Here is a 22,369-nt window from a genome sequence, read left to right as displayed (position 1 = left end):
CAGTAAGCCTTTTGAAAACAAGAGTTTGCTCTCTTTGGTTGCTTGTCCTCGTGAGTAGCAGTTTCTGGCACATAATAGATAAATAGTAGTGAGTGCTGAATAAATGAATGAGTGAATAAAATTTCTTTTTCTTTTGTTATTCTTCATACCTCTGTACGCCTTTCTTATTTGGCTGCAATTAGCAAATAACGGACAATTCCGACACTTAGCTCAGGAAAGAAATGTAAATTATGTAGCATGGTGGTTTTGAAAATGGTGCAGTCATTTTTAGTTGAATCAGAAAAACACTGCTAACCTCCCCCAAAAGAATAAGCTTTAATTCCACCTATAAGGATAACCAGCTTTATAATGTAAAACCTTGTAAAATTAGAACTTCTGCATATCTTCTTTTTGTAGCCTGTTTTTTAAAAATTTAATTTATAATGAGCCTCTTTCTATGCCACCATATTTCCTGCTCAAGGACTGTAATGAATGTCTGTTTCCAGGGAAAGACTGTCCCCCGTGGGTGGGAGGATGCCATGTGCCTAGCTGACCTTCTGCGCATTCAGTGGGGAAAAGTCTCACTGTCCAGGTTATTTTTAAGGAGCCTGTGAATTTTATAGCAAAATGTTGGGTGAAAACTCATTTGAATATGTTTCCAAAGCAGTTAATTTGCAAAATCTCTGGTGTAAATTATTCCTTACCCCTCTCCCTCAGGAAGACAGTTTTTTGTTTGTTTGTTTTATATTTTCAGAATCAGAATGAGACTGTCCTAGGTTTAAATCTTAGCTTAACCACTGGTTAGCCTTGTAATCTTAAGAAAGTCCCCAAAATTATTTGGACTGTATACTTCATGATTCATCAATACAGATAATGAGACTCTCTGCATGGGCTCTCATACAAAGCAAGATCATGTAGCTAAGGAGCCCCGTTCATGGTTAAAGTTCCACCCAGGTCTCTCTTCTGAGTAAACCAAATCAAATGCTCTTCAAGAAATACCTCCCTGATCTCTTACATGCTGAAAGTTAACCACTGCAATAAGTAAATAAACGAAAACCTATTGAGTCAGACCAAAATGGAGGATCGCCATTTTCTGAGCACACTGAGCAATGTATGGACGTTTTGCCTCAGTCTCAGGCTGGGCTGTGCCAAGTTTATTCCTCTGCCAGATAAACTCCCCTCTGCCATGGAGACTTAAGAGGATGGAAAGGGAACCGGCAGCAGGCAGCAAAGTATGCACTAAGCATCTCATGTCTGCAGCTCTTCACTAAAACCAGATTCGGGCTAGGAAACAGAGCCAGCACAGGAGACGGGCAGAGGCATCTGAGGGAGACAGATGGCCCAGCTCTTGGCAGCTGAGAGTTTGGAGACATCCGGGACAGTTCGCTTACTTCTGAGATGAGAAGCTAGACCCTGAGCGGAGCACAGACTCAACTAAGGGCATCAGCTCATTAGTGGAGATGTGGACAGATTAGCTCCAAGAACTGTCTGCTGTTCCATTCCTCTAGCTGAGGGGTTACTCATTAAGTGTTTCATTAAATTTGTATCTGTCCCTGTCCCTGTTTTTTAAAAATCTTTTTAAATAAAATGTTATGCTTAAATGTACAACAGACTCCAAAAACACACTTCATTTTAGTTATAGGTATCAAGAGATCTTATGGCGGGGAATCCAGATATTTGAATAGGAATGAAATCCAGGGTCACCATCATCTTAGGCACAAGGAACAGTTATTTTTTGCCAGATTTCTTAATTCCACCTATGGCCAGGGGGACCTTTCCTGTAGCCTTCATTTTTAGCTCCTCATGTTTCTTCCACTTCTCTTTTTACTTCTGTTTGAATGCTCTATCTTCCTGGTCCATCTCCTTGGCCTGTTTCTTGGGCTGCTTCAGGGGCTTCTTCTTGCCATCTTTGTGGCCAGCACACCTTCCAGACCTGTTTCTTTTTTCAAAAAAATTGTTTTGTTCTCTGACTTTCAAGGTCAAGTCTTCTTCAAGCACCAGTGGTACCTAATAGCCCATTTGTGTTTAAGGGTCAGTCAGTTATGAGAACGTTCCTTGTACTATGTATTATTTTATGATAAAGGTTCTCAATCAAGGTGATTTTGCACACAGGGAACATGTGGCAATGCCTGGAGATATTTTCAGTTATCATGAAGGAGGGTTGGGGTTTGGTGCTGCTGGCATCTAGTAGCAGATATCAAGGATGTTGTAGAACATCCTACAGTGCACAGGGTGGACCCGTAGCAAGGAACTCTGCAGTCCCAGGTGTCTACTGTGCCAGGTGAGAAATCTTATTGTAGAATACTTAGGTGGGTACCAGCTCATGTCTTCCTAGCCATTTTCTTTGAGCTTCAGTTTTCCTAGCTAGACCTAAGGATAGGCAGAGTGGGTGGTCCCAGCACAGAGACCACAAGTAAATTCAGTCAGCAGACCATCAGGTGTCATAGCTGTGTTCAGTGTGGATAATTCACACATGAAGAGAACAGTGAACAACTTTTATGGTTCAAAGATCCCAGGGAGCAAATCTCGTGCCATCTATGGGGTGCGTAGATGCAGTGGCCAGGCTGTGTGGGTTTGGGAAGGGAATCTGGACTGGACATAGGTATGTACTAGATGCGGGTGGTGTTTACTTGCTCCTGTAATCTTACCACTGTCCTTTGACCTTTATTCTGCCTTGCCTCCCTCCACACCAGCAGTGACCCTGACTCTTGCATCCTCAAGCCTCTGAGCCGTTGTGCACTGTGAATAGACCTGCCTCTTGTAGGTTGTGTGGGTCTCACTCTTTATGCCCTAAGTTGATTACCCATATGCTTGTTGTCTTTCCCAAATCTTGCTATCCTCTTCTGTCATCTCTTCATGTCCTTTTTTTTTCTTTTTAAATTTTTTAAATTCATTTTAATGAGAAAAAAAGATCAAATAGCAACGAAACAGTTTCAAAGACAGGTTAGTAGGACAGTTACAAAAATTAATACATTGCATATTGTCTTCATAGTAGTTATTCAGAGGACAAGATATAGACATGATATCTTGTCTAAACACTATTAGTACAAAATTTTCTATAGCCCTTGTTTTTGTTTGCTGTCATTTTCATCAGGTTTGGAAAGAGAGTAGAGATAAACAGGTTAAGCCATCATCTTAAACTAGGAATAGTGTCCTTATACATCAGGAAACTGTGAATTTCATGAAAACATTTTAAAAGTATTTGACTTTCAAAGAGGTCAAAGTGCTAGAGACTGGAGTTCTTTTGGTTAAACCTCTAGAGGTGGACTTAAGGTACAGCACCACATAGGGATAGAGAAGCCCTGCTGTGACATTAATCTCACTAAGCCTCAGTTTTCCTGCATATAAAACGTGGGATCTTAACCCTGCCTCTAAAAATGAAGTGAAGGGCTGGATGCAGGACAGCAGAGATGCCACCAGAAGCTGTGGTCTACCACTGTCACCCCTGTGGTTAGTCATTGTGTTCATTCAGTGTACAGTCAAAACTTTGTGCTCTTGGCTCAGTGGCAGAGTGTGGCTCTCTGGTAGACAGGCTTACCCCAGTAAGTGAGCACATACACCAACCCTGCCTCATTTTCTTGCCAGAGACCTCCAGTTTGGTTGGCAGAGTGATGACCAGCTGGCCAATTGGACGGGGCTCTTTAATGTCACCGACGACCCAGCAGTGCAGAGCAACAGTGACTCCAGCTCCAGGTACAGACCCCAGCAAATGGCCAGGGAGGGAGGAGCCTGTCCTATGGGGACACTGTAGTTCTTGCCCCTCTGCCCACTCTGAGAGCTGCCCACAGGGAAGGAGTGACTTGGTCCAATGATTCACAGATCACTGTTTTTGGGGGAATCTGCCTGTATCCTTTAACTTGTGGAGTGAATAGATGTGAAGGATAAGGGATAGGACCTAGCCTCCACAAAGCAGGGACTCAGTGGCCTCTTCTGGAGCAGGATGGGGTGGGAGGCCTGGGTCTCAAGCTTCCATTTGGGGATGGGAATGCAGGCTGTGTACTGCACTGGGGATGTTGCACATTGACAGCAAGTATGAGCAGGGAGATGTGTGGATGGCACTGGGCGTGGCTGTCAGGTAGTGGTTCCTTGCTCCTCTGAAGTCCACTGCCCAGCTCTGAGTGCATCTGCTCTTGGTTGGAACAGAACTGTGTGCATCAAGATGGCGCTGAGGTGTGATGCGGTGCCATCACATGGCCATTTCCTCTTGATCTGCTGTAGCTAGGATTGGTCGCTAAAGAAAGTCTGCAAACTTAGAAGTAGGAATTTAGTGTTACTTATTCAATGAATAAAAATGGAATATTCTCAGGCAAGGCAGATCTTTACAGGAAGGGATTATAGGGAATTTTTGTAGATAAGGCAGGATTCCTTTTCTGCTTGCAGCTGGGTGTGGGTATCAAATACCAGGGCTTCCAGGGGATAATTGAGCTATTCGGTGTTTTTTTTTTAAAGTTGTCGTGTTTCCAAGTAAAGGCTAACTCTTCAACCAGCTCCACAGGGAAAGAGACTTGGGCTTTCTTTATAGTTAATTTTGGTGCTTAAACAGGAAATTAGCCCTGCAGAGAAGTTGCGTGTTTTTGAGGAGATGCTCCACCCACATATTAATTACTTTTCTTGTTGCTCAGACAAAATACTCCACACCCACAAGTTAAAGGAAGAAAGGTTTATTTAACTTAGAGTTTTGGGGGGCTGGGGAGATGGCTCAGTAGAATAAGTACTTGCCTGGCAAACACAAGGGCCTGAGTTCAATTCCTGGTTCCACAAAAAAAAAAAAAAAGAGCCACGATAACCCAAGAACAGGGGAAATAGCTCAGTAGAATAAGTGCAAGGGCCTGAGTTCAATCCCCAGTTCTGCTAAAACAAACAAACAAAAAACAGTACTTAGAGTCTGTACAGGTTTCAACAGCCTGTAGTTAGCAGCTCCGAGGCTGGGTGGCACATGGCAGAGGACCGCTGCCGAAAAGAAATAGTCCATGACAAGCAGGCAGGAGACAGCAAAACAGTGGCACCAAGCAGCTGCAGTACTGCCTTTCTCTCTCCTTTTATCTTGGGTCTAGGTTGGAGGCTTACTGATCCATACCATCCACGTCCAGTTGGGGCTTCCCTTATCCATCCCCTTAATCTCAGAATCACACCTTTAATCCACTTTGACACACCCTAATCCAGCCACCTTCGAAACTCCCCATCCATGACTCCGTGTGGTTTTGGGAGGATATCTAGATATAATCTGTAATTCCCCCATCCATATTCAATGCTTTGAAAAGGTAAATATGTGGCTATGATGTCAGAAGCCAGGAGAAGAGGTGCCCACAGGTGAGCCCAGGGGATGGAAATGACTACAGGCCTTGACAGTGACACAAGGGTCTGATGCTGACCTGTCAGGACCACAGTTCTTCCTGTATATGGGCTGTAGGAGTTCTGGCCTGTCCAAATGGGAGGTGGACTGGGTAAGTGAGATGGTGTCTGCCTCACTAGGGAGCCTCATGGAAGAGATGGCTACTCAAGAGGCTTTGGCTAGAAAATGCTGGAGTGAGCGGGGCCCGGGGAGATTATTTCTTGACAGTTATCCTTGTTGGCAGCTGAAGCCATGGCACGGGAACTGTCCACACTGCCTACTTCCGCCACCATCTTCTCTCCCTCCTTGGTATTCATTGCCTTTCACTTTCTTCCCTTCTCATTCTGCCTGTTCTTCTCCTTTCTTTGTGCCTCCCCTTCTTGGCCCTCACATCTCCTTCTCTGTCTTGTCTCCCTTCTGCCTAATTTTCTACTCCTCCTCTTGATGATTCAGACCAACCTCCTTTCCTGTCACTTGGGATCTCTCAGGGTCAGAAGCTGCTGGCCCCTATCAATTTGCTTTTGGAACTTAGGTGCCCTTGTCCAATGTCACCACCAGCTGAGTCAACATCCTTTTGAAAAGTCACATTTGATTAAGAATTCCCTTACTCACAGGAAAAATGTCATGACCACATATCCCAGATTTCTCTAGGACAGTTCCAATTTCAAGTCTCAATTTTTAGTTGACCCTAAATCACCTGCTTATATAGAAAGATGGTGCTATACTCAGTTCTTTTGTGTGGGAGATAATAGCTAGTATAATCAGAACTGGGCTGTAAGTGGGAGATTTTATACCTTGGTGAGTGAGCAGGTTGTGCTTTCTTTAAAATGGGTTGGGCAGCTCCTGGCAACAGATTTGCAGGGCTGGGGGAGAACCGAAGGAGGATGCTGTGTGCATCATCCGAATTAACAACTCTGCATGTCTGGGTATGGAATGCTTTCCATGGGATTATTCACCTATTGAATAATTCAGTGCATGCCATGTTTTGCTATCTATAGGTGTGTGGTATGTTGAAGTGTGGTATGACCTGTTAGCATATATTATTAATAGGCTTGGAAGGGAAGTCAGAGTAATACCAAATATAACCCAAAGAAAAAGAGGAGCAAATAAAAAAAATCAAATGATTCATGCACTGCATGCTATAGCAGGAAATGAAAGGAGAAGGAGTTGACCCCAGTGATCAGTCTGGAGCCCTTCAAATGGAACCACAAAGAAATCAGTCCTGATGGTGCTCCCAACAGCTGCAGGCAGATCTTCTCATTGGATGGGCATGAGTGGCAGGCTGTGCAGGCTCAATGGGAAAGTGTATGAGTTATGTCTGTCAACATATAGCTTTACCAAGTTCAAGTCTAGGCCTAAAAAGTACTATTTCATAAACATCTTTATAGGAACTGTTTTAATAAGTAGAAAGGAATGATTTTTTAAAGCACATTTATTTATTATTATTTTCAGAAGCATATCTAGGGCTGGGGAGATAGTTCAGTGGTGTAAGTGCCTGCCTGGCAAGCACAAGGTGCTGAGTTCAATCCCTGGTAATGCCCACAAAAGGAAGCATGTTGGGGCTGGGAAGATAGCTCAGTAGAATAAGCGCTTGCCTGGCAAGTGCCAGGGCCTGAGTTCAATCCCCAATTCTGAAAAAAAAAAAAAAAAGGATGTGTATTAATTCTTATTTTTCCATCCATCTTAGCCATTTGTATATACATTTTTATTTTTCCTTTTAAAAAAATTTAGTATATTTTAGATCTACATAATGATCACATTTATTACAGAGAATTTGAAGCTGTCCATAATATATCTTGATTCTTCTTTTGTCCCTCATGCCCTCTCCTTTTTTCACCCCCCTTCCCCTCCTTGTTTACAAAAGCTTTGTTTCCATTTTTTCCTTCTATTCTCTCTTTTTTCTTTCCCCTTCTGTCCTTTCTCCCCCACATCCACTCCCCAGCTTGTTTTCTTACCCATTTGAACATTTTCTTCAAGATAGAAATGATTTTCAATCTGCAAATGTTTCTACTTAAGTGGGTGTCTTGAGCAGGTAGGAAGGACTTGAAGACAGTTGCCACACGCACATTGTGAGTTGGTTTTTCTTTGGGACTGTTGGTGCTTCTTCATCTTTGCATTCTCAGCACCCAGTATGACACGTCATATAGTAGATGCTCATTAGTGTTGACTGAATAAAAGAATGGATTAATCAGAAAAATACTAAAAGCTATTGGTAATAATGCAAATTTCAGTTTCAGTGTTCCAGAATTTTCTCAGAGAATTTCTTTGGGTTCAACCTTGTCTCCTGACACTCTGTCTTTGAAAAGTTATCCCCAGAGAGGAAAAGCCTTCAGTCACAAACTCATTCACTGTTTGGAGTTATCAGATGGTTCTATCCTGAGAAGAGGAGATGCCAGGGTAGTCTAATGGTTTGGAGTTACTGGGTGGAAAAGGAGAGACTGACAGTTGGAGAGCAGGTATATAAAAAGTAGAGAGGAAACCCTTTGTGGTGGTACATACCTGTAATCCCAGCACTCTGAAAAGCTGAGGCAGGATGATTGTAAGTTTGAGCCCACCCTGGTGGTTTACTGAGACTCTGCCTCAAAATAAAAAATAAAAAGGCAGGAAATGTCACTCAGTGCAACCTCCTGGATTCAATCCTAGAACACTGGGGGAGGAAAAAGCAGACAAGGCAATAAAGGCAGATTACATGCTTCATTCTGTGGTAGCTGAGAAACTCACCTCTGGGCCCAGCTCACTGCCTTGGCCCCCCACCCTGGCCCTGCTTCCTATCTGCCCAGTCACTGTTCAGGGGCAGAGGGAGGCAGCTGCTTCTGGGGCCAGATCGTGGAGGATGGACAGTGCTGCATCCATTGCCTCAGGACATTTGGGGAAATTACGTGCTCACAGGGGCTGAGGGGAGCTGCATATCTGTCCTGCAGCCCCAGCAAACTCTTGGCTCAGACCCACCCACAGCTCAAAGGCCTCTGCTTAGCTTGTTCCATCTGAATTCTGCTCCACATTCTAGACCAATCTTCCTGAAGTGCACCTCCAGCCCTGCCTTGTTAGAACCTTCTCAGACAGCCCAGCCCCTGCTTTAATGCTAAGATATATCTGCCCTCTGTTATTGTACACAGAGAACTCTTTGGCAAGTGCTCGTACACCCTCTGTGTTTACCCAGGCAACCCCAAATTCCAAGGAGCCTCCCACTTTGGGCTGGACCACCTACCTGTGCATACATCTCTAGGGCTTTCTGGACCACTGAGGCCCAGGCCCAGCACACAGGTGGCCAGGCAGCCTGGCTTCATTGCCCTCTTCTTTTGGATGCTACATGAACCTGGGTCCTCCAGTCTTACCACTGGGATGGGATGGCAAGGGGAGGAGAGGACAAGCAACCCTGGGAAGATTTCTGTAAGAGGCGTAAAGCGGGGCTGGCCAAGCTGCTGCATCCATCTGGTCTGTGGCTGGGACATTATTCTTCTCTCTGTAGCTTCCGAGTAGGAGTGTGAGGGTGGCCACACTCCTACCCCCAGGTATGAGAAAAGAAAAGCTCCAAAGTGATGATGTGAGAATGCTGCAGCCACAGAAATGCAAGTAGAGCGAGCTTGAAATCTTCACATGTGTCCATCAAGTCCTGTGTTGTGTGATTGTCGTACTGTAGAGCTGGAAGGAACTTAACTTAATTCAATGCAGCATTTTATCATGCTGTAGTGAATTATTTCCTAATTGCTTCAAGGCAGTGTATAATTAGGTAATAGATTATCTTGTACAGATGGTGAATTGTTGGGAGCTTAACGTGGACATTACAGGCACTTCCACAAGAGGGTGAGAGTCACCCTCTTGTGGAAGTGGTTAGACCCAACTAACCACTTCAGTTTGGGTCTCCAGGGCCCCCCAGACCCCCACATCACTAGAGACTGTGTGCCAGGAACTTGCTGGGTGCATTATCATTTTTATATCCATTCTCCAGCTATTGAGATAGGTGTTTTCACTCCCCCCATGTACAGAAAGGCTAGGTGACTTTTGGGTGGTGGGTTGTGGAGCCAGAGCACAGCCAGTGTAGTGTCTCTGGGGCACTAGGAGACGTGAGCAGCGCTCTCCCTGCTGGGCTGTGGACAGATCATCTAGCTGGGGTGGAGCTCCTCATTTTTCTCATCCCACATCCTTGCCTGCCTTCTGTTCCTGCCCTGGGTTCCTGGCACTTTGCCCAGAGTAATAAGGCCATACAGACTTTAGTAGGTCACTGCCCTGCATATTTCCTCCTGCTCTGCTGTGAGAGCCCCAGCAGGGGCCTCAGGCAGGATGACTCTGAGGCTCTCTCTTCGCCTTCCCCCAGCTCTTTCCCATTTCTCTTCTTGTCTTCCTTCCTCTCTGTCCCCTGTTCCTTCTGAGGAATCCTGAGCCTAGTGCTTTCCTGATTGTTACTCCTGAAAATATTTCCCTCTGCCTGCTCCTGGGGATTCTGCCTTTCCAAGAGGAGCCCTTGGGGGACTGTAGCTGCAGGTTCCTTGGTGGAATGTCAGGTGCAGCCGTGAAGTTGAGGAGCAGTCCTGCAGGTTGACATAGGGTGAGCCGATGCGGTTGGTTTTCACTTTTGTAGAAAAGGCAGGTGTGGAGAGTGAGATGGAGCTTTTGGGCTCCATCCAGTGGACAAAGAACTTAGCGGGTCAGGTTTGACAGGATGTTCTGGGCTGGGTGCTGGCAAGACATGCAAACAAAAGAAAAATGGTAGAAGCATGTTTCTGTCATGCTTCTCATGTGACCGGAGCTCTATGAAGATGAAGCTGTTGGTAGAATTGGGGTGATTGGTGCTGGAAGACTGCTTGGATGGTGTTGCTTGTGAGCTCTCTGACCTTCTGAACTTTGGGGACTTTAACTGAGTCTCAGTGGAATCCCCTGGGCAACTAACCACTTACATAAATCTTTCTGTGCCTATTTCTTTATTTATTTTTTTGTACTGGGATCGAACTCAGGACCTTGCATTTCCCAAGCAGGCACTTAAGTCACTGAGCTATCTCCCTGGCCCCATTTCTTTATTATAATCTTGGGCCATTAACCTAACACTGGTTAGAGGCCACATATTCTATATCTGGCTGAGGGTGCCTAGCTTATAATAGCTTTCACAGCTGAGATCCTCAAAGGTCACTCTCACCTCAGTTACTGCTGTGGTAGAGGTTGACTTAGGGTATTATTCTGAGCAGGAAGCATCCCATCTCAAGATCCTGCCTGCCTGCCTGCCTGCCTGCTTGCTTGCTTTTTTCTTGATCCTGCCTTCTTGAAACTAAAGGGAATCCTAAACAAACCCTCTAACTTTACTTGCTTCTAATGGATTTTAAAAATCATTAATTTTGGAGGTCACACATATATTAGCCACCATATAGTATTAGTTTCCCCTAGCTCTACTGTGGATGACACTTCTGACACATGGGTCATGATTATATCAGTAGCCTAGATTACTTTTCAGGGACTTGAAGCTTGCTTTTGTCAGAGCCACTGGCTCTTCACTTAGGCCTGCACAGGTGTCCAATTGGAGGGAAATGACCAGTTTTGCATGTGAGAATTTATTTGAAAGGTGACCAGTTGTAAAGATAGGAGACCAAATCTCAACTCCACCTCCTCGAGAATAGGGTTTGAAGATATTTATGAGGCAGAGAAGCAGGTGCATTCAGCATGGGGAGAGGTGATTGGAGGGGAAGTAATCACCATTCTGCATGTGTGCAATCAGTCTTCATGGCTTTTCATAGTGTCACTGGATGGACTCTGAAAGGTCCCTGCAAGAGAAGATGGGAGGGGTCGGGGAGATGGCTTAGTGGAATAAGCACTTCCCTGGCAAGCACAAGGGCCTGTGTTCAATCCCCTGTCTGAAAAAAAAAAAAAAAAAAAAAAGAGAAGATGGGAACTTTAACTTGCCACCTCCTCTCTGTGGAGCAGGTTCATCTACCCTTGTCATAGAGGGCATTTGTGGATGAATCATTGTGAGGTAGAAGCAGATTTGTAGACAGAGGTAGGAAGTAAAAGATGATGGGGATGGGGGCTTCTGTTTGAAGAGCTGGAGGGGTACAGCTCTGACGAAGAGGATCAGATTGGCCCATTAACAAAAGAACTGGATCAGGTTCTATGGGTTTGTTGAGGTGGGCTAGCGTCTGGATGATCAGTACCACAGCTCTCAGCTCTCAGTGTATTACATGACTAGACATCTCCTTGCTCCTTGCAGGGCAGTTTGGTCTCCAGGAGATGCTTTTTTTCTGCTGAGGGTAGCCTCAGTCTTGTGAAAGCTCTGCTGGAATCCAAAGTGACTCTGAGTTTAGGGAAATGGCTGGAGACTTCTGGGCGTGATTGAATGTCTCTAAATCTCTTACTTGGCATCCCGCATCTTGAAAAGATGAGTTAGGTTATATAAATTTAGGGCTAATCAACCTTGTTCTGCCAAATTTAGACAGACACTCCCTATGTGATTAACATGCGTATATGCAGAATTGAGCAAGGATCTGACCCAGAACTTAAGGTAATTAATGAAGGTCAAGCTTTGTTCTGATGTTAGTACCTGTTGGGCATCAGGGAAGAGCCCAGGAGTTTTGTGTCCTCTGTCCTGATCATGGTCTCTGATTGTGTCACTAGGACATGAGATCAGAGAGTGGCAGCCTTAGCGTAATTTGAGCTTCAAGTTTTTGATCTCCTGTGTCACAATAACCTTCCCCAATGCCCAGCACATCTTTCTTCTCAGTCCCTTCTGCTGCCATCTGAGCCTCAGAGTTGGCCTCTGGCCTGTGCTCAGGCCTCCGTACTCCTCTGTCTGCTCTCTTCTCTAAAATCTCAGGGAGTTCCTTGTGCTTTGACTCTATAATGGATATCTCTGGCCTCACCTTGATGTTTGCATCTGACTGCTGCCTGTTAGCATCTTTTGAGCCTCTGAAGCTCTCAGCAAACGTGGCATGGCCACTTACCTTTCCACTCACACCACAAGCCTGTTCATCTTCCCACTTTCATATGGGCTCATCACCCAATTACTTATTCAAGCTAAAGTGTGAGAAGTTACCATAGATTTAATTTTTTCTCTAGGCATTAACATGTCCTGCCAGTTAATCTCCATTTCTTAGGTCTGTTGCAGTTTCGGTCACTCTCCCTATCACTGGGACGCAGCACCTAAACCCTGAAACTTGAAGAAGAGCTTTATTTTGGCTTATGTCTTAGAAGTTTCAGTCCTTGCGTGTTGTCAGCATGGTGGAATGGGTTAGGGGGAGGGAAGCTGCTCATGTCATTGCATCCAGGAAGTTCTGCAGAGAGCTCTGGAGAGCGAGGCGAAGGGAGGAATTGAGAAGCACTGCAGTGTTCCAGATCACACGCCCACTGATTCGCCTCTTCCTGCAAGGCCCCACCTTCTAACATTACATTTAATTATTTTGTGTGTGTGTGACCAATTCAGCCTGCCTTGGGGGTGGGACTGGTGTGACATGTGGTGCCTGGAATCAAACCGCGGTCCCTGTGCACATGCCTAAGCTTGCCGAAGCAGACACTTCAGACTGCTGAGCTATCTCACTGGCCCCTATCACCTTTAGTTATAACCTCTCCATAGTCCAGTCACTTTTCAGAAGTCCCATCTTTGAGCATATCTTTTAGGGAACATCCAAATATAAACCATGCCAGTCACCTTCTGTCCACTTGGTACAATGTCCGTCTTCACACTGCTGTGGATTCCTCTCCTCCCTTTCCAGTGCCTATGATAGGCAGCGTGCACTTTTTCAGTTAGATTATGGTGTTCCCTGTTTAAACACTCTGCAAGTCCCTGTCATCTGTGGTCTGCCTCTCTGACTCCAGTTGCCCCTCTGGGGACCTGTGACTGGCCAGCCAGCCTCCTGTCTTCAGAGCATTTATCTGCTGTTTCCTCCCTGGAATGTTCTCTTGCACATCTGTGGGTCTCCACCCCCCTTCCCTGGCTCCTGTCCAGAAGGACTTTCCTTGACTTTCCGTCCAGGCTCTCTCCCTTCTCTCCCATAAATATTTTATCATCTCCCCTCATGGAAGCTGGATGAGGGCAAGGATTTTACCTGGCTACTTCATATTGTGTTCTACCTGACACAGCACCTTGAATATTAGTAGAGGGTCACTGAAACTTCAGTTTACAAAAAAAGAGAAAAACCCTGCTCACCACTGAGGGACACAGACAGATTGTGTATAATTCAGTGACATCAGGGTTAGGTGGATGGTGTGCCCAGGGGTGGTGGACACAGAGAAAAGAGGACAGGAAAGCAGCCAGGGGAGGCTGACACAGAGCTGAACTCTAATGAATAAGCAGGCAGTATTGAGAAAGAAGATTCTAGACAAGCAGAGAGATGAATAGAGGTCAGACAGGAAGATCCAATTGCATACCTCGCTAGGTGGAGCTAAGGACTAAAGAGGTAGAAGTGGCAAGATTTAGTGATGAAGGTGGCATTTGGGGGGCCGCTCCTGGTCGGGGCCTGAGGGGAGGGGATGGTGACTGAAGCCTGCCAGCAGCAGGCTGACCAGTACTGGTACAGACATTCTGAAACTACTGAGCTGAATTGTACAAAGAGGACTTTACTGGGTTTCCTAGTCTGGCCCAGAAAATATCACTACATAGGTTCTCTTGCAGGAACTGTGCCGTACACTGGCTTTGGGGTCTGCTGACTTTTCCAGGGGAGCAAGAGTGTTGGCGTTTGGATTTGCTCCTGGCCCCCAATGCTGATCCCATGGCAGTAGTGAGAGTCCTGGCTTGCAGGGCAGGAGCAGATTCACCATGGGACCGTCCAGGATTGTACTCAGAACATCAGCTCTTAAACTTTTACACTTGATGTCTCAAAAGACCTCTGGTGACTCCTGGAAACTGTGATCCTGAGAGGCAGGAGAAGTCTGCTGAGCAGCGCTATGCTCACTCAGATTTAAACCAGGGCTCTCCGCCTCTGTGGCAGTGTCTCCTTTTGGCAGCCACTGCCAGAGTGCTTCACAGCAGAGCCCTTGTGGCCTCTGGACTCATTCGGGAAGACACTCGGTCCTTTGAGTCATCAGGCTGCAGTTTTCTGATTTTGCTTCCTGTGCATTTGCTGATGGTTAAGTGTGCTAGCTCCAGACAGCAGCTGTTGTGGCGCTAGAAATAGCACCGAGCTCACTGTGGGGCTGTCGCTGGAGCAGCGGGAGGGGGCTCCTTGCTAGAAAACCCCAGAGAACTGTGGTTGTCAGAGGCAGCGAGAAGGGTGGATTGATTAAGGTCCCAGGCCTTGTAAGCTTTTTTTCCCATGTCACTGTTACCAGCTGAATGGCCTTGGGCAAGTTGCCTTCCCTCTTGTAGCCTGAGTTTCAGTTACAAGGTGAAAAAATAGTGCTGCTTGCTTCATAGGTCTGTTGTGAGGACTAAATGAGACAAAGCTAAATGCTCTAGGGTCTGGCTGACTTATGCAAAATGACAATCAAGGAGTCCACTGGGACTGAAATCTAGTTCCTTGACCAGGCATGTGCCCTGAATATGGCTTATTTTTTATTATTATTTTTCTTTCTTTCTTTCTTTCTTTCTTTCTTTCTTTCTTTCTTTCTTTCTTTCTTTCTTTCTTTCTTTCGTGAAACCAGGGATTGAACTCAGACCCTTGCACTTGCCAGGGAAACGCTTATTCTACTGAGCTATCTCCCTGGCCCCATATGACTTAATTGATCTTGAGAAAAGAATGTTTTTTCTTAATTTGCTCAAAGGTGTCATATGGACTTATTGGTTTTCCTACCAGTGTGGAATAATGAAATTACTCTGAGGTCCTCTGAGTCTCTGCCCAGGCTTGACAGGAGCCCAAGGTTTCAGGTTGCTGTGCCGGGGCAGCTTCTGTCTCTGCCTTGGCTAGTGGAGAAGCCTACCAGGTGGGCTCCTGACTGGCACAGGGACCTCCCTGACACTCTTGTGCTCTTGAAGAGTAGCAGTGTGTGTTGGAGGGTGGGTGGCAAGAGTGTGTGTAGAAGGTTAAGTGCATGAGCTTTGTCTTATTCTAACTAGTGGCCCAAGGAGACCAAGGAGAGTGACTCAGCCCTGGAGAGTTTCTAGAGAGGGGCCAGGCCAGCAGGACTCATAGGATTGACAGAGAAGGCTCTCTGCATGCCAGCCCCATTGTACTGAAGATTTCAGCCTGAACAGCTGGAGATTATATGTGAGTGGGAGCGAGGTGTGTAGCTGATGTCCAGGACCACCAGTGACCCCTCTAGGCTTTTTGTGTTTCTCTTCTCAGTTAGTGGAACTTGTTACCTGTAGATTGGGTAGTGGCCCCCCCCACCCCTTCCCTCATAGTCCTGAGAGCACAGAGACAGGGTAGTGCAGGAGCAGCTTTACACCAGTGTGGAATTTGGGCGCTGAAAGCCGAATTGCATCTGAGAGGAGCTGGGCTCCTGATGTGACTACCAGGCCAGGACTGCTATACCTGTGAGAACTGCATGTAGGGCCGAGTCTCTCCTTCTTGAGCCAAGTAGGAGAGTCTTCCCAGAAATGAAAGAAGAGACAGTGACTTTCTTACTTCCACACCATATAGAGTTTAAGAAGGTTGGAAAAACTGCTTCTCTCATCTCCTCATAGCAGGGGGGAAGCTGGAGATGTTTGCAAGCTAGAGGTCCATGACCTAAAAGCAAAGATCACTTATTAGTGATTTCCATTAATAACAGAACCATAACCCCATCACGGGAAACCTAAAAATCTGGAAAAGTATTTATTTTTTAAAGATGTGATTGATTGATTGATTGATTGATTTGGTATAGGGTCTCACTATGCAGCTCAGACTTGCTACGCAGCTCAGACTCACAGTGATCCTCTTGTTTCAGCCTTCCCCCTCCTCTGGGATTACAAGTGTGCCCTCCACTTGCCTAGTTTTGGTGGCTGGCATCTCGTGTCCCAGGTTCTGGGGCTGGCATAGCATGTGGTACTGGGGATAGAAACCAGGTCCTTGTGCTTGCCAGGCAGGCTCTTAGACTGCCAAGCTGTCTCCCCAGCCCTGGAAAAGCATTTTTTAATTCACTCTTTATCCCATTGTTCAGAGAAACCCCTACCAGCATCCCACTGTGGTTCCTGCTGCCAGGCGTTCATTCTCATGTGCACGAGACTGCATTTTGCACTTGACACTATCATGCACGTATCTTCGTATGTTCTTATGTAGAACACCATAGGCACCCTTTGCGATCATGTGTGCACAACTGTCTATATCCTGACCATATGGGATTGGCATGGCTTCCTCTGGACCTGGTCTTGGGGTATTTTGCTGGAGGTAGAATTCTGGGGTGACCCTGTGTGGCAGTACTTCTTGTAGTTGTATTTCGTCAAGTCTCATTAGAAATCAAGCTGGAGTAGTACATCCCCAAAAACCAAAATCTAGGAAGGATAGAAAAGGACATAAGGGCTATTAGCTTCTTTTCAAGACAGGGAAACTGAGGCTTGAGACCTAGGCATGGAGCAATTTTGATGAGTTGATTGGGGGACCTTGTTGACTGTTTTCAGGGGATCTGGACTTGTGTTAATCAGGTTGAGTAAGATGCAGATATAGAAATTACCATCATGAGGGAGTTGTTGAATGCTCATAGAGTTCTGGAAACAGGAGGCAAGGCAGGCATGCATACAGGGGTATCTGGGCCACACCAGGATCAGTCCGAAGGCCAAGGAAGTACAGGGCCAATGTGGACAAGAGTCTTTCATGGGCAAGAATTGGGGAGGCAGGGCGTGCAGGCTTAGGGTTGGCCCTTTGGGTAATTTCATCAGGCTCTGGGTGGAGGACCTGTCTCTAAATGCCTAATACCTGGTCCTAGGGGATGAGGTGTCCCAGAATGTGGAAACTAGATGGTGGAGGTGGCCTGGGGTACAGCTCTGATTGGTTGGTTTGCATATGAGAGATGTATTCAGATAGGCTCGTCTCTTACTCTCTCTCTAGGCACGGGCTGTCCCTTGGAGGGACAGTAGCTCCTATATGGGCAAAGTCCCAGGAGTGAAAGGGTCAGAAACACAAGGTTAGTGCAGGGTGCCTGCAGCAAGATGAGTGAGCAAGGATGTCCCTTCACTCTAGCAGCTTCGATTTAGCTGCACATAGGGTGGCAGGGGGAGGTTTACTGATCTCACAGAAGGAGGTGTCACCAGAACAGATGGTGAAGAAGCTTCCTGAGTTACTCATCCCTGACTCATCTCTGCCATCAACCAGCTAAGGGCCTGGAAGCAAGTCTCTGAGTCCCTGGGCCTCCCCATGGCATCTGCTGGCAGCACATGCCCTTTAGTGGCAGGAGCAAAGGGGACAGTGAGAGTGAATGAACATTTCCTGGCATTTCCTGTGTGCTAGTGCCTTGCAGAAATGCTAACTGAAGTCTTATCTCACCACTGGTCACTCACATGCTGCCCAGTTTTGCTGATCTTACAGATGGGAAAGCTAAGGCTTAGAGAAGCGACAGGCCTAAAATGGCTATCTCAGCTGCTGTAACCAAATACCATGGACTGGGCAACTTATAAACAACAAATTTATTTGCCACAGTTCTGGAAGCAGGAAGACAAGATTCAGGTGAGGGCCTATCCCATGGTTCATGACAGGATCTTCTAGAAGTATCTTCACATGGTGGAAGGGACAAGGGGTCTCTCTCAGACCTCTTTTATAAGAGTAGTAATTCCATTCATGGGAATTCTGCCCCCATCAGCTTCCAAAGGGCTTGCTTCCTAACACCATCACCTTGGGGGTTAGAATCTCAACACATGAACTATAGGTAGACACAAACATTCAGATCACAGCAATGGCTGATGAGGGATATGAGCCTATTCTGAAAGTCTCTGCTCTTGTGAGCTACCAGATATGTGCAAAAGAGCATTTGAAATCAGTCTCCCTCTTGGGTTAGAATATAAAGGATGTTGATGATTCAGGAGAAATTGGAGCCAAGCAGAAGCTGAAGGAGGCAAAGTGGGGCAACCTGAGGAGGAAATAGGAGAGCCAGCTGGTCAAAGGGAAGATGCCGTCCTCATTCAAGCAGACTATGTTTCGGGGGAGAAAAAGATGCAGGGAAGGAAAATGATTTGTCTGAAGTCACACAGCTGGCTTGCACCACACTGGAGATATGTCTGTAGGCCTCCCAGCTCCCTGAGGACTTGAGGATGAATCTCCTGATTGTCTCTGGCATCTGCACTGGGGCATTTTGTTTGTTTGTTTGTTTGTTTGCTTGCTTGCTTCCAGCAACCCATGATCATGACTTCCCTTGACACGGTGGATTCCCAAGGCTTAGTGACCCTGGCTCTCATTGCAAATAAGGATATTTGTGAGAAGGCACCAGACCTCACCTACACAGGGTGACTGGAAACTACGTGACTTAGAGCCAATGTCATGGGCTTGGTTAGTGGCCCCAGACTGATCTCTAATTCGTGATTGCAGATAACAGAATCCATGTTGGTTAGTTAAAGAGGAAAGAGAAAGGGAGCAGCTAGCCCAGAATCTTGGGGGAAAACTGAAGCAATGGCCGAGTTTCCAGGAAGGCCTCCCAAAACTGCATTGTAAATTGGGGCCATCCATGAAAGCTACTGTCCCTGATAGAACCAAGAAGATGCTGCTACTAGTGCAGTTTCCAAAAGCCACACCACTTTGTTGTCTTAGATTACCAGCAAAACCATGCCTTGCTCCTTGCCCTCCTTCCCAAGTATAGTAACATCTGTTTCTGTAAATGCTTGTGATTGGCGGAATCTAACTTACACCAAGGCAAACACTTACTTGAGAGAGAGTATGGCAGTAATTGATATGACATTAGAAGCAGTACACTTTTAGGAGACCAGAATGACAGGGATTCCAAGCATGACCCTAGTATTACACATTGCTATTTTCAGTGCAGTTGCTTAGTTCACAGGTATCAGCATATATAGTTAGTCAGGGTAAGAATCCTACCAATAACAATATGCAATGTATTAATTATTGTGACTGTCCTACTAACTTGTTTTGAAATTGTCTCATTGTTACTTCTTTCTCAATGAAATAAATATTTTAAAAATGTCAAAACAAATTGCACCAAGAGCCTGAGCTGCAAAGGAGTGTGTGAAATGCCTTTAGCTTTCTTGCCACTGTAGTGTAGAAGGTGGAGATAGCAAGTACATGGTCCTGTGTTTGAAATACTTAGTGTGGACAGTGCAGATATATAGACAGACTATTATAATACAATGTTATTTGCCCTTATTAAGAGATAGTGTACAGAAGCCCAGTGGTAAGACCTGGTAAGGGTCAGAGAAGTCTTCCCAGAAGTGTGGGCATTTGAGCTGGGTACTAAAGGGTCAGACGAGGAAGACAGAGGAAGACATTCCCAAACACAAGAGAAATAGAAGAAACGGTGAGTTTGATATTTTAAGGATCTTTTGACCCTGGTTCTTATTAATTCTGCCTGAATTCTTTTATCACATGAGAACAAGGAGCCTATTTATTTTGTAAATAGGAGCCAATTTGTTGTGTAAAATGTATTAATATTTTAAAAATTATTTAAGTAAATTAAGTACTTAAAATTAACTATTAAATTATATTTACACTAAGAATAAATGTTTATAGATATAATTTTAAGATGTAAAATATGAAGTTATATTTAAAATTCCTTTAGTTAATTAGTTAGTTAATTGAGATGAGATCTTGTTGTGTTGCTAGTCTTCAACTCCTGTGTTCAAGTGATGCTCCTGGCTCTGCCTTCTGCCACCATGACTGGCTAATACAATACAAACATGTTTTACAAAACCCAATGTACTTGATAAATATTTTAGGATTTCTTTCTTTTTTTCCCCTGACACAGTCTTCCTATGTACCCAGGGTGGCCTTGAACTTACTACTCTTCTGTCTCAGCCTCTCTAGTGCTGGAATTACCTGACAGTGTTGCAGGATTTCTGAAGCATCATGTCTCAGTTACTCTTCTTTCATTGCTAGGACAAATCCTGACACTCAGAATGAAGGAAGTAAGGGTTTATTCAGCTCAGAGTTGCTGGAGGTTTCAGTCCATACTTGGCTGCCTCCACAGTAGCACAGGGCACAGAACATCTGTTCATGGTGGCAGCAAAAAGCAAGAGGAGCAATGGTAGGGACCGCAGCAACAATGACAACAGAGGGAGAGAGTTTCTCTCTCTGGCTCTCTTATATTACATTCAGGCTATCTGCCTCAGGTTGGGTATAACACACCCATAATCCCAGCAATACTAAAACCCATAATCCCAGTGGATCATGAGTTAATCTCAAACTGTAAAAGTCCCTGCCCCATGACTGCATGAGGCTTTGAGGGGACAACTAGACACAAACCATAACACATCATGTTCATACTTTTGTGCACATGAGCCTGGTATGGGAAGTACATGTACAGGCTGCTGCCTCCGTGTTGGGGCCTGCTGCAGGATGCCTGTTCTGCCATCCGTAGTCCTGGCTCTGCGTCAGCCCTTTAGAATAAGTCTCTCTCACTCCTGGCTCATAAAGGTTACCCATCAAAATGCCACTAAGCCCTGCTTAGAGTGGCATAGCCCTACAGGCTTCTCAATTCCTGGTTGAGTCTGGGGTCTAGTTCTCCCAGCAACATCTGCCCCAACTGTGGAACCATCCCAAAAAAGAGGGAGATTGTGGAGAGCGTTACCTGGCCTCTGTCTTAGGAGACAGCTCTTCACTCATGGAGTGGAAGGCCCTAGGCCCCTCTCCAGGAGATGCCAGCTATCTGTGTAGACCAGTAGGGGTAAGGGCAGCCTTGAGTTAATGTGCAGATTCATGTACCAGCTCTGCCATCTGCCAGCTATGTGCCTCTGGGAAGGTCAGATCACTCCCAGGACCTGGGATGTTTGTGGTGGTCACAAGCCAGTTAGAAAAATGCACTACCCGTGGCTGGTGGTCACAGCCAGTTAGAAAGATGAGTGCTGGTCCCAGTTTGTGACCTATGAGAAAGGCTCAGTAAATGTTGGCTGTAGCTGTAACTGCTATTGTTATTCTGCATGAAGCTGGCATTGGTGTCCTGTGCTAGCTGTGATGTGCTCTAGAGCCACGTGGCACTGGAAGGGACTTGGACAGAGACTAAGCCCTGTCCGTCCTACACTGACAGTATGATTTGGGGCTCTGTCTACAGAACCTCAGTTTTCTCAGCTGCTAAGTAGGGAGAGAAACATCAGTCTCCAACATCCTAGCATGAGTATAGACATCAAGTGAGCTGACAGAAATGGACGTGTGTTGCAAAGTAGAAGAAGCAGTGGAAATTTCTGCACTACCCGTGGCTGTGTTCAGAACATTACCCCAAGAACAGAAAGGAAGAAAGGGCAGGAAGGGGCAGGGTAGCTTGAGGCCTGCTGCCTATCTGAATGCTTCTGATCTCCAGTGATGTCTGATCACAGCACACAGTTCCTAACCTCTTTCTTCAGTACACAAACTTGGAACCAAATTCCTCTGCATTTTAGCTGCTGAACCGGGTTCTTGCTGCTTAACCATGTGCAGACCAGGGCAGCAGTGAGATCTGAGTCATTGATGACGTGCCTGGAGCCCCTCTCCCCTGAACTCTGCTGGGGTAGAGCTGGTTTGCTTTGTTTGACTGGAACAGACCCCAATAAGACCCTTGACAGACCCTCGAAAACTAGGCTTGCTTCTTTGTGTAATCCTGTCTTTGTTGCTTCTCAGGTACTTTGAATTTTATGAGGGGCCTTTTGAATATAACTCCACAAGATGCCTGGAGCTGAGGCACGAGATACTGGAGGTGAAGGTGCTGTCCATGTGAGTGTGGCGGGCCCGGGTGGTGGGCAACAGGTACACGTGGCAGGTGGGGCTGGGCAGGGTGAGGGTGGAGGTGAAGACGGAAGGAACAGGAAACGCAAGGTGGATCCCATGGAACAAAAACTGGGTCTCTTTCCCTAGGGCCACTGTCGTTTGGAAAGTTCTGGAAGCTATTTTACGACAAAAGGCCAGGTTTGCAAGGTCACCTCTAATGACTCTGGTGTTAACGTCTGGGTTTCAGTTACCCGTCTTCTTGATTATCGTTGCTGAGCTCCCATCATGTAGAAATTGAAGAGGGCATGGGAATGTCTTTCCTGAAATTCAGTCCTTTTGCTTGTGTGCTTGCACCACAGTGCTAAGCATTGCCCTCTTACTATTGCCTTTT

The 22,369-nt window shown here is 45.9% G+C and overlaps 1 protein-coding gene across 3 annotated transcripts in view; it reads left to right on the top strand.

Moving 5' to 3' along the window:
- St8sia5 (ST8 alpha-N-acetyl-neuraminide alpha-2,8-sialyltransferase 5) overlaps positions 1-22,369 on the top strand; it is a 79,034-nt gene that overhangs the window by 31,578 nt on the left and 25,087 nt on the right. For 2 of the 3 annotated variants that reach the window (XM_023714615.1, XM_004623625.2), the window contains exons 2-3: positions 3,565-3,672; positions 21,892-21,984. In XM_023714615.1, coding sequence (XP_023570383.1) covers positions 3,565-3,672; positions 21,892-21,984 — 201 coding nt within the window. The remainder of the gene's footprint in view (positions 1-3,564; positions 3,673-21,891; positions 21,985-22,369) is intronic. The other variant, XM_004623626.1, reaches the window with a different exon arrangement.

Source organism: Octodon degus, unplaced genomic scaffold, assembly GCF_000260255.1.
Source record: "Octodon degus isolate 3935 unplaced genomic scaffold, OctDeg1.0 scaffold00003, whole genome shotgun sequence".
Classification (NCBI taxonomy): Eukaryota; Metazoa; Chordata; class Mammalia; order Rodentia; family Octodontidae; genus Octodon; species Octodon degus.
Note: the sequence above shows the minus strand (reverse complement) of the source record. Positions and strands in the feature narration are given on the sequence as shown.